This window comes from Nannospalax galili, unplaced genomic scaffold, assembly GCF_000622305.1.
Source record: "Nannospalax galili isolate Female #2095 unplaced genomic scaffold, S.galili_v1.0 scaffold346, whole genome shotgun sequence".
Classification (NCBI taxonomy): domain Eukaryota; kingdom Metazoa; phylum Chordata; class Mammalia; order Rodentia; family Spalacidae; genus Nannospalax; species Nannospalax galili.
The window spans coordinates 8872709-8884602 of NW_008357637.1; the positions used below are offsets into that span (position 1 = coordinate 8872709).

Sequence of the window (11894 nt, forward strand, 5' to 3'; positions counted from 1 at the left end):
AAGTGAGCACAAACCTTTGACTACCACAATGCTAGTGCAGTGATCGCTGCCGGCCTCGTTTTGAGCTTCACACATATATTCACCGCTGTCTTCAATGGCAACATCTGTAAGCCTTAGAACTGCAGTGGACTCCACGAAAGACATTTTGTGTTTGTTGCTCTCCTTTATTTCTCTATCATTTACAAACCATGTTATTTTAATTGGAGGGGTACCAGTGACTTTGCAGCCTAGCTGAGTGGCATCTCCTTTCTTTAACAGCTGTGATGGCTCTAACTTTTCAACAAATGTGGCAGGTTCTGTGAAGAAGTAAGTTATTAAGAGATGTGAGAAAGAGGGAAGAATTCATATAAAAGGTTGCACAAAGATGTCAAGAAAAGAATGCAAACCTTTTACAAACAAGTTTGCACTGCACTCCACGCCTCCTGCCACGTTGCTGACTTTGCATGTGTATGTGCCTGAATCGGAGGTTTTTACTGCATAAAGTTCCAGGGAACTCTCTAAAGCCTCCTTGGTAATATAGCAGCTTCCACCAGAAACCAGCTCTTTGTCACCCTTGAACCATCTGATGGTGAGAGGAGTGGATCCTTGGAAAGTACTCTTCAGGCAGACTGCTGAGCCGGGCAGAACATCCCTGGATCCTGGCTTAATTACAAAACTGGGTGGTTCTGAAGAAGGGGTAGAAGACAGAATTTCAAGTAGTTAAATGGTGGGTTCTAATGGAAGAAGACTTTATTTGAACACTAGGAACGGTACAAATGGACTGTCAAGTCCATAGCCAACCTTGTACAATCAGGGCTCCGCTGCTGTCTTTGCTTCCCACAGAATTTGTGGCACGACAGGTGAAATTCCCTGCATCACTCATGTCTACTCTGCTGATCTCCAAAGAGGCTGTGCCTTCCACAAATGCTATTCGGTATCTGTCAGAAGCAGCGATTTCTTTGCCATCCTTAAACCAGGACACTCTCATGGGGAGGGAGCCGGCAATTTTGCAGTCTAGCCTACAGGTACCACTAAGGACACTATCCATGTTGCGCAAGGGTTTGGTAAAAAATGGAGCAATGTCTCGATCTGTTCACAGCATAAGAAGGAAAATAAAATCAACATGAGAGTGCTCAGTGATTTATTTTTGGCCTATTTTGTTGGGTTTTAAAGCAATATAAATACTAACCTAATACAGTAAAGGTAGTCTCACAGGAACTGCTGCCCACTTCATTGGAAATCTCAAATGTGTACTGGCCACTATCATGCAGCTCAGCAGAATAAAATTTGAGTTGGGCAACATTATTTTTAAAGCTGATTCGGTACTTTTTGCTGGCAACCAAGGGCCTCCCATCTTTGTACCACTTGGGCTTGAGTTCTGGGGTGCCTGAGACTGTGTATTCCAGCGTGGCTGGGTCCCCTGCTGTCACCTGGATCAGTTCTGCTCGCTCAATGATTTTGGCAGGTTCTATAAAGGTATTAAATAGTTAGGATTCCTAATTATGAATTAGGGCTTCACTTTAAATGGAAAGGGCAATGCAAGGTTAAACTGTTCCTACACGAACCTTTAACTGTTAATTCCCCAACAGATGTTTGGCTCCCAGCTTCGTTTTCAGCCAGGCATGTGTATTTACCACCAAAACTAATCTGAACATCAGGGATTGTCAAGACTGCAACTCCATTGGAAAAGCTCATTTTGATTTTTCCGTCTTCTTTAATGACCTCTTGGCCTTTCATCCATGTGACAGAAATGGGTTCTGACCCTCTCACAGCAGCTTGAAGGGTAACAGTTTGTCCTGCTAGGGCAGTAAAATCATCTACTTTCTTGACAAAGGTTGGTGGTTCTAGTTAAAGAAAGAGAACACACATTTATCAATTCCCCACACTCTCAGTCCCATCTCTGTCGAAGAGTTTTATCTAGGTTACATTTATCTTTTGTCCAATACCACTATTTCATAGCATTGCTTTTTTAGAAAGAAGAAAGAAAATTCAAGAAGAATTAACAATTCCATTCAAGAGACAAAGGCACAGAAGACAAATATTCATCAGCAGATGAAATGGCTTATTATGCAATTTCCTGTAGTTATCAGAAAATAAATGGTACTACTGGTATCAACATAAAGATTGAGTAAAAGTTCCGGGCCCATGTCAAACTAAGACAAAACAAATTTTAAAGGCCAGAAGAAGAGGAGAAAGTACTAACTTTCTTTCCATGGGTTAAGAAAACTATGTGGCTAATTTATTAGAGAGATACTGGTTTTCCACACACTAACCTTTTAGTAAGTGTGTTGCGACACAGCCGCACTTCCCAACTTCATTAGCAACAACACATTCGTAATCGCCAACATCTGCACTATTGAAGGAAAAGATTTCCAGAGACACAAGGGACTTCTGAACAAACAACCTGTATTTTTTACTACTTCGAATTTGCTTCTTATCTTTGAACCAGCTAATTTCAAAGGGTCCTGTGCCCGCGATTTCACACTGAAGTAGCGCGTTTGTTCCTCTCACAATGTCTGCAGGCTCAAGAGTTTTGATGAAAGAAGGAGGTTCTAGAAAAGCATGAAAGCACTGGGTAAATTGTATGTTACAAGAAAACAAAGGATCTCTTCTCTCAGAAAAACAAGGCACTGTAACTCGGGAACACAAACCTTTGATCACTACTTCGGTACTGCAGCCGTCGCTGCCCACGTCATTCGTGGCTTCACATGAGTAGGTCCCGCTGTCTTCAACTTTCACATCGGTAATATCAAGGACAGCCTCAGAATTGACAAAAGACATTCGGATTGTGTTACTTTCACTAAGTTCTTTGTTATTTTTAAACCAAGTGACCTGGATCACAGGTGAGCCTTTCAGCTTGCAATGGAGGCGTGCTGATTCACCTGGGAGCATTAAGTAAGAGGGATCCACCTTCTTCAGGAAGGATGGTGGCTCTACAGGACGTGTACAAAAAGGGGAAAAAAGAAAAAAGAAAATGGAGATATCTGAAGCATACAGTCCACAGAAGAAAAGCTGACACACACTGCAAACGACACAGAAAACATCTTCACGAAACTTCTGCATAAGCTGTGGTACATTCGGTGCTTTTGGTCGTATTGAACCATTTTCCCCATCTCATGATTAAAAATAAAAACAGCAAACAGGCTGTATCTATTCAAAGAGTAACTTCTACAAAAGAAGATGGTCAAGAATTTCCTACACATGGAATTCTAAGAAAATGTAAGATTAAGTGAGATTTGTTAATGACAGACATAATTTTAAAAGAACCAAAGCAAGTGAGTTCTGAAGAAGATTAAAAAACAAAACCACAACCAAACAGTGTCAGGACCTCCCTGGACCCAAAGGTTTGTTAGCAGAGGGTGGACGGCGCTGCTAAGAAGATTCCTTCTGAGGCTTCCTTTCACAGAAGGGAGTGGCAGGTGACTGCCTAGGGCTCTTACCTCTGACAGCTACTGTAGCTGAGGAGGAGCTGCTCCCAGCCTCATTGGAAGCTGTACATAAATAGGTTCCAGAATCTTTTAGCTTGGCCAGGGGAATCTCAAGTGATGCTATTTTATCCTCAAAACAGATCTTGTAATCTTTCCCCGGGGGCAGTTTTTGGCCATCTTTGCTCCATGTGACTGTCACTTTCCTGTCTTCATCCACTTGGCACTCTAGGTGGATCTTCTTATTGATGGCTGACTGCACAGGCTCTAACTCTTTAATGAAGTGAGGTTTGTCAATGACGGTCAGCTCTGCTTGGCAGATGTCTGCTCCAAATTTGTTGGAAGCTTTACAAGAGTAAATACCCCTGTCCTGAATGGTAAGATTTGAGAGTTCTAAGCTGTGTTTGTTGTCTGCATCTGAGATCCTGCAGTTAGGTGAAGGCGACAGGGCAGCACCATCTTTCTGCCAAATGGTCTCGATCACAGGAGTCCCTGACACTGTGCAGAGGAACTTGGCTGCCTTACCCACGAAAGTCGTAAGGGACTTGGGTCTGGAGAGAAAGGTTGGTGGATATGCCTCTGCAAAAGAAAGTTTTTCAGTGTTATGTATGGTCTCCCTCGAAGTTCTTGCTGTAATTACATATTTCAAGTCAGAGAAAAGATGAATTATATCTTTAGGTGGGCATTATTTAAAATAACATAATACATTAATAAGACCAAAAGATTTGTGAAAGGAAAAGAAGTGTTTTATGAAGCAATGTGACATCATTTGTCTCTGGCAAAGGAAAGAACAAATGTTCCTTTATGGAACATTTATTTATTTATTAAATAAATGTTATGGAACATTTAATTTTGCTAAAACTTTCCATCAGAACAGTGGACTAATACTTGGGATTATTTGATAAGCAATTCAGATGATACTTTAATTTTGTAAATTATAAGTCTATGTAAGGAAGATAAGAAAGTGTACTTGACTCTGCCGAAGAACAGGGACATTAAGTACTGAGACCGAAGGAGTGACAGAACTTTAGAAAAGTCTTTCTAAGCCTCGTGGCAAATGCCAGGAAACCCTTAAGTAGCTTAACTTTTAATGTGTCCCCTAGGGACTTCACAACTGTACATAGAGTTCATAGCAGTTACTTCCCGTTTTGAAGCAAGGTTTTAGAAACCTCTCCTGTTGATTAAAAAACAAAGTCCTCCTCCTTGTCCTGTGCTCTTGCTATTTGAAACTTTGATTCAGTCCCATTACTGAGCTGGCCTAATTTGAGTAAAGAAACATCTGTAACTGTCTTTAAGAATAATGCCACAATCTTGGCTTTATGAAGATATGTTGGCTCCAGAGTGACAACCACCCTGGCTGGATCACTGTGGATGTTTCTATACTCAGAGATTTTCTTCTTTGTAATGAAGTTGCAGAGAAAAGAAAGCTGCAAAGAATCCTCATTTGTCAAGGAAGCGTGCTGCCTTTGCCTCTGTCTGTTGATATTCTCATTGAGAAAGATCCAGGGACAGTCCCCTCAACCCAGTGACAGGCCCCCCGCCCCCGGCAGTCCCCAAAGCCAGGGATAGCTCCTGCCATCAGTGCTGGGCTTGAGGACACTGCTACCCCTCAAAAGACAGTCATACTCACATTTTCTCTGGGAAGGAAGAAGAAGGAAGGGAGGGAGGGAGGGAGGGAAGGAGGAAGGAGAAAGCCACTATTTTTTTTTCTTTTCTTGGTTAATAAAGAAATTCAAGTATTTGATGAGTGTTAATGCATTGAAAATCACCCTAAGTGTCAATCAAGAAATTTAGAACAGATTATTTGTGTAGATGCCCTTATTTTAAAAATAGTAATAAATTCTAGAGTAAGAATTCCTATTTATAGTCCTGTTTTAGCCCCCTGTCTTATATTAGGATTTATTTAAGTTTAGTCTTATATATTAGCCTTTTTAGTCTGTAACTCTTTTTAATTGGTTGTTTGGGTTCACATCATTAAATACATTGAGATATCATTTATTTCTCAGTAACACCAAACTGTTCTCCAGGGTTTTATACAAAGAGCCAAGCCAGGCTCACTTGATGGCAACATTTTTCTCAAGTCAAGCATTCTTTTTTAGCTACTGATATAAATGTGACTGTGAAGAATCATGACTTGTCTCCCATCAGCTCTGCAGTCCCTAGTCACCATGACACCATTGTAACTGCCCGTGTCTTCAGCTAGTAACACTTTCTGCACCTGTACAAAAAGCAATATTGGCAATAATATGAAGCGAGGAGCCAGCACCCATGCCAGTGTGCAGCGTTTACCTGTCACAGTTAGTGTGGCTTTGCAGCTTACACTGCCGTACTCATTGGAAGCTTTGCAGGTGTACTCGCCACAGTCAACAACCTGAGTTCTCAGGATTTCCAGGCTGGAGACATAATTTGAAGATCGAATAGAACACTTGTCACTCTCGTAGATTTCTCTGCCGGCTTTGAACCATTGGAACCGGACATTAGGGGCACTTTGGATCTCACAGGTAAATTTGGCTAGGTGGCCCAGAGCTACTTCCAGGGGCTCAATTCTCCTCTTGATCACGGGGGCAGCTGCCAAGGGAAACAGAGCTCATTAGCATGCTTTCTCATTAGGCATTCCACATTCTTCTTTTCAGACTAACCTTTGTTGCTGTTAATGAAATAGAACATTTGAAGTTGGTGAGATGCATTGTAGCAGTCTAAGACACGTGACTGGGAAATGAGAAAGATCATTGAAGGCCAAAGAAGACAGAAGTAGCTCTTAACATTCAATTGTGACTTTGCAGTGAATTGGGGAAAATGATTAAAATGTGATGCTGTGGGTATACATGCATAACAACATGATTTATCATTTAAATACACCGTGCTTACTCCGAGCTGAAATAAGGTGAGAACACATGATATATTAACTAAAGCGAAGTGAAATGATAGCCCCAAACAAATAGAAACAAACACAAATGGACAACTAATCATGGTTATTTTGAATTTGGAGAGAGCCTGGTGGATTCAGAATGCCTATAGGCCCACTGACAACTCTTTATTACATATTATGGAAGCATTTTCATTTAGAGCAACTAAAAGCACATTTATCACTGTAAAACAGATGAAAATACACTTTTTAAAAAATTAGTACTGTAGACATGATAATATACTACCCAACAAGGCAGTAAGAGCAATGTGTGAGTTAATAACCATGATTATGTCTGCAATTTCATTCTTATTCTAAATAGCTTGCATTCTGGAAGTGGCAGGTATGTGAAAATTCAGTGATAAAACCAAAATCATTACAACCCAGTGGATATTAGAGCTGGATTCATTTAGTCCTTAAAATCCAACCTCTTTTTCCTACAGTGAGTTTTGCTGAAGTTGTAACTCTTCCGCTGCTATTCAAGGCTTCACACACATATTTTCCTTGGTCGTCTGCCTTTACTGCATCGATTACTAGAGTATAGGTATTCTGATCTTGTAAACACTTGAACTTGTTATCTGAAGCCACCAGTTTACCCTCAAAATACCAGTTCACCTCCTTAGCATTTGATATGGATGACACGAGGCAGACAGCATCACCTTCTTCAGAAATACTGTCCACTAAGTGTGTAAGTATGATAGGGCAATCCTCAACTAAGGTACCCATGGCTTCTCCTGTCTCTACTGTGCCAGCCTCCTTGGTACCACTCTCCTCTGCTGGTTTCAGAGTCTCAGACTGTGCAACCTCATCAGTATCGACATCTTTTAATTTACTTTCCACATTCAAACAAGTGACCTCTTCTGTGGAGACAAGATACTTAGAGTCAACTTCCAGTTCCACAAGGGTTTCAACCTTCTGTGGATGCGAAACATATTCTATTCCTTCCTGCACATCTATTGCACTTTCTCTCTGAATTTGTGGGTTGTCAGCTGTTAAAATGTTTATTTCTTCACATATAATAGAGCACAAGGCATCTTTCAGTTCAGTTTTCAGGTCAGCCATTTGAGGATCAATGCCTTCAATAGTGATGGTTAATTCCTCGGTTAGTGACTTCACTGAAGTAATAAGGTAGGTACACTGGATGCGTTTGGGCTCTTGAGTGAAGTTTATGGCCTTGACCTCCACCTTTTCAATGTTTCTTAACCACTCAGAAAAAAGACTTGCTTTTTCACTGGCCACTGCAGTTTGCAAAGCCTGACGGACCTCAGTTTTCAGGTTTAATAGCCGCTCTTCCGGAATACCAGGAAGCAACCTTTCCTTAGAAAGAATATCCCTTCCCCTTACCTCCTGCACTCCCTTTATTGCCTCAGGCTCTTTCTTAGTCTCTGTGGTTTGGCTCAAGGGCACTTCCGAGTCCTCTGATTGCTCTTCCTTGAGCAGAACCTGCTTTTCCTCAAGGGCTAGTGGAAACCTCAGGGATTTGCCTTCTTCAGTCCTGACCGCAACATCTGCCTCTGCACTTTCTAGCTGATCTGCACTTGCTGTCAGGATTCTGCCTTCTTCGTTGCATATGTGTTCTGAGAGCACCTGGGGCTCCCAGTGCACCTTAGAGACCACGATATCTGGACCCTCGAAACTGTCCACATGTCCCTCTACCAAGCTCTGATTCAGGAGGAGAGCACTGTGTGCCTCTTGCTTTTGGAGAGTTGCTCTTTGCTGTTTGTTCACTTCGGAGACTGTCTTGTCTTTGGGTGGAAGTGTTTCTGTAGCCACAGCAGATGGATGTGGAGGAGCAGGAGGGTCTGTTGAAGATCCTGAATAACTCCCTTTGGGTTCAGCTAATAAGGTTGTCAGAGGCTTCACAGTGACTGAACTCATTTGTTCTACAGATGAGGCCCTTGGGGAGATTTTTTCAGGCTCTTGAAACCCTAGAGTATCTTCTTTGGGGAGAGTTTTCTGGGGCTGGTCTGTCTGCAACTGTAAAACAGGAGGTGGCTTTTTGAAGGGCTGCCTGTGAACTGTACCATCAGTGGAAAGAAGTTCCCAGGCGCTTTCTGGAATGGGTGTGTCCTGCTCCCACACAACTGTAGGTTGCAGCTGCTGAGCCCCTGTGGTGACTCTACCACCCAGATCTCTTGTTTCAACACTATGCTCATGAGAAAGCTGCAGCTTTTCTTCTGCAATTAAAACAGCTTTCGAAATGGTGTCCTTGACAAAAGCTGTAACATCCTGCTGTGAGTCGAATGCATGCACTGCAGGGCCCTTTAAAGGTGTTTCCAGAAAATCCTCAGAAGCCTCTGGTGTAGACTCTACTTTCCTGGGAGCATCAGTTATGTCTGTGTCTTCTAGAAGCACAAGCAGTTCTGCAGCACACGTGGATTCCCCCCACATGTTCTCTGCCTTACAGATGTAGAGGCCACTATCTTCCCTCTGAGGGTCGTTGACAATGAACGTCCCAGAGCCATCAGGATTATGAATAATGGTATAATAGATGTTGGTGCAAAGCTGCTTGTTTTCTCTGAACCACAGAACAGTAGGTGCAGGCTCTCCATACACAAGGTACTCAAAGACAGCAGGAAGCCCTGGAGCACAGTGGACTGGTTTTAACTCCTTGAAAAAGTAAGGAGGAAAAGGTCCTTCAGGCTTTTCTAGCAGTTTCTCCACAGCTGTTTCTGTCTCTTTGTGTCTTTCTCCTTTGGGATTTATTTTTAGATAAGCACTACAAATTGCTTTCCCATATTCATTACTGGCTATGCATGTATACTCTCCCTCATTCTCAAATTTGGTGAACAGAATGATCAGGCTGTGGTTTTCACCATCAACTACAAATTTGTAGTCAGCAGAAGCAGCTAACAACACTCCATTAAAGAGCCACTGAATTTTAGGCTTGGGAATGCCAACGGCGGTAACAGACAACTTAGCTATATCTTCAATGCTTATTTCCATATCTGACACTTCTCTGATGAAAATTGGGGCAGTGCCTTCCTTTCTGGAATCAAACTGATGGGAATGAATTGGAGGCTCAGACAAAAGTTCAAGTGTTTCATTTACATTACATAAGTGAAGATCAGAACTACAGGTTTGAAGTCCTTCCTCAGCAGACAGAAGCCTAGAAATCTCTGTGTGGGGGAAAAAAGTATTATGATGTTACTACACAATTTCTGTTTAACAAAAAGTAGCAGTCAGAGAATTAGACACCAATTGATGATCTGCTTTTTACTAGAATCAGATTATCCTGAGATTAATTTATCAAAGAAACACAACTTTAAAGTTTTCTTAGCCTACTATGGAAAATGATGCAATTACAGTTACTGTACAAATGTACTTCAGCTGTGGACGTTTACAAATGTGATGCAACGCCAGCTTTGACGTGTTCAGTGCTTGATAAATATTTATACTTACCAGTTAATCCAGGATTACTTGAATCAGTTTCTAAAAAGATCTAGAATTGTCCTGTAGGATTATCTTGAGTTTAAAAGTAATGTTCATTGTTAACTGATTATTTTAAAAGAAAACATCTATGCTACTTCTAAATGGAGATGATTATTTAAAAACAAAAGATCCTCAAAGCCAGTGATCCTAAGCATTCAGGAGGCTGGGGTAGGAGGATTTTCAGTTCAAGGCCAGCCTGGGGCTCATTTCAAAAGGGTACAAAAAAGGTTTAATTCAGATTACTACAGGAACCATTGTTACTAGAATGCCAGGCCTCTCTTTGCCTGTGCAACTCAACATTGTACTTCCAGAAATTTTTATAATAAGATATTAGTTAAGAAAACAAGAAGCAGAAATAAGAGAACATGACTCCAATATTAACATTTTGGTTATACTTTATTGTGTAAGGAGAAATTGTAATTCGTTATTGAACAGGAAACACCAAATAACAGACGTTGTTAAAACAAGTATTATGGATAACTGAGTGAAAGATGTGTGATTTAACAAGAAGGAATTAGATTTTTAATTAAATCTATGAAGTATGTAAGGCATCCCTATAACTGATAGTTTTATTGCTTAATAAAAGCAGTCTTATTGTTTTATTAATTCACTTCAGTTGCATTACATGGAATAGTTTTATGCCTTAATTCCTTACTAGGCATTGGAAGACAAGACTTGTGTCTACTGGCTATAAATCTACCAATAAAACTTGACTGCAGCATGTGGAATATATACTAAGCTATTTTTTACCACCCCTAGTAAGCCACTGCTTAACTTAATGCACTTGACACACTAACGGTAGCCACTTAGCTTTGCATTTACTCTGTTCTGAGCACATTAGTACTCCCTTCTCTTGACCCAAAGCATCTGCAAATAGAATGAGTATGAGTATAAAGTTAAAAAACATGGCTTGTTAACCAAAAAAAAAAAAATTAAAAAAAAATAAATAAAAGACAGTAAACGAGTTTCAAATGTGCTAAAACATGAAAGTTGTAGTTAAAAAATACAGGAAGCAGCAGCAGTTCACAATGATTCTAAATTAAAATCTGTGTAATGCATAGACTTCTTCATCCAGCACCAGGGAACGAAGATCTTGGGCTTTTAAGCTGTATGTCACTGAGTCAGAAAGTAAAAAGTTCCATTTAATTATCTAAAACAATAAGTAAGCCAAGTGTGGGTAAAGCTTATTTTCTTTTTTCAATCATTGTTATTCAAGATATCCTTAACTTCAGTGTGCTTGAGACTAATGGAATTCTAACAAGCAAAATCAGATAAAACCTTCTTTCTTGTGTGTATAGAAGTATATATTTAACCCCCCCCACCAATATTAGAATAGTCCCTCCCTCCCTCCCTTTCTGTTTTCCTTTTCTAGGTTCTGAACCGTTACTATGTTGGTAATGTGAAAGTAGCTGTGCGTGTCATGTTTACTATGAAATGTATTTCTAATTAATTCTAACATAGAGTATATGAGTAAAAGTAGAAAAATACTTAAGTTCCTTTGCTATAGAATTGGTTTTACTTCAGGAACTAGTGGAGTGGCATATTACATTATATCTAAATTATTATCAAAGACATTGCATGCTCACTGGTTGAACCAAAAATGATTGTTCCACAATAGTGTAGCTATCACTTGATGAGTTATGGTCATTCAAAGGAAATTAAGTTTTTAAAATCTGGAGAGAAACAGGGATAACTGACTGCACTACCCATTTTCTACATCTGCTGTTAATCTTCTAATTTGGATGTCCTGAGGGAATTCCCATTGCCGCAAGGAAAAAAAAAACGATGAAAGAAAAATAATACATATAAATAGATATTTGAATTTAATAGGAATTCAGTTTAAACTAAATGCTCTGTTTGATAAATTAAAATTAATATGATTCTTACAATCATGGTCTTAAATATTGCTTAATGCAGGTCACAACTCAACCAGTAGATAATAGTAATTTAAGAATGGAACCAAGGTAGGTTGATCATTTCATTACTATAGTATATTATTTTGTTCATCTGTCACAAAACTAAAAGTTATTTAAGTTATATCTTAAATAACTTTGTTATATCTAGAATTTAAATGTTCATTAATTTCTAGTTAGTTTTAAAGATAAAAATCTATAAAAAATGGGACATCTTATTCTCTTATATATGTAAATATA

At 39.9% G+C, this 11894-nt stretch overlaps 1 protein-coding gene across 2 annotated transcripts in view; it reads right to left on the reverse strand.

Moving 5' to 3' along the window:
- The window catches only part of Ttn (titin), a 278254-nt gene that overhangs the window by 202030 nt on the left and 64330 nt on the right, over positions 1-11894 (reverse strand). For both annotated transcript variants that reach the window (XM_017794905.1, XM_017794904.1), the window contains 9 exons: positions 5694-5972; positions 3420-3983; positions 2631-2912; positions 2253-2531; positions 1545-1823; positions 1169-1447; positions 781-1068; positions 387-665; positions 15-296 (listed from right to left, as the gene is read on the reverse strand). In XM_017794905.1, coding sequence (XP_017650394.1) covers positions 15-296; positions 387-665; positions 781-1068; positions 1169-1447; positions 1545-1823; positions 2253-2531; positions 2631-2912; positions 3420-3983; positions 5694-5972 — 2811 coding nt within the window. The remainder of the gene's footprint in view (positions 1-14; positions 297-386; positions 666-780; positions 1069-1168; positions 1448-1544; positions 1824-2252; positions 2532-2630; positions 2913-3419; positions 3984-5693; positions 5973-11894) is intronic.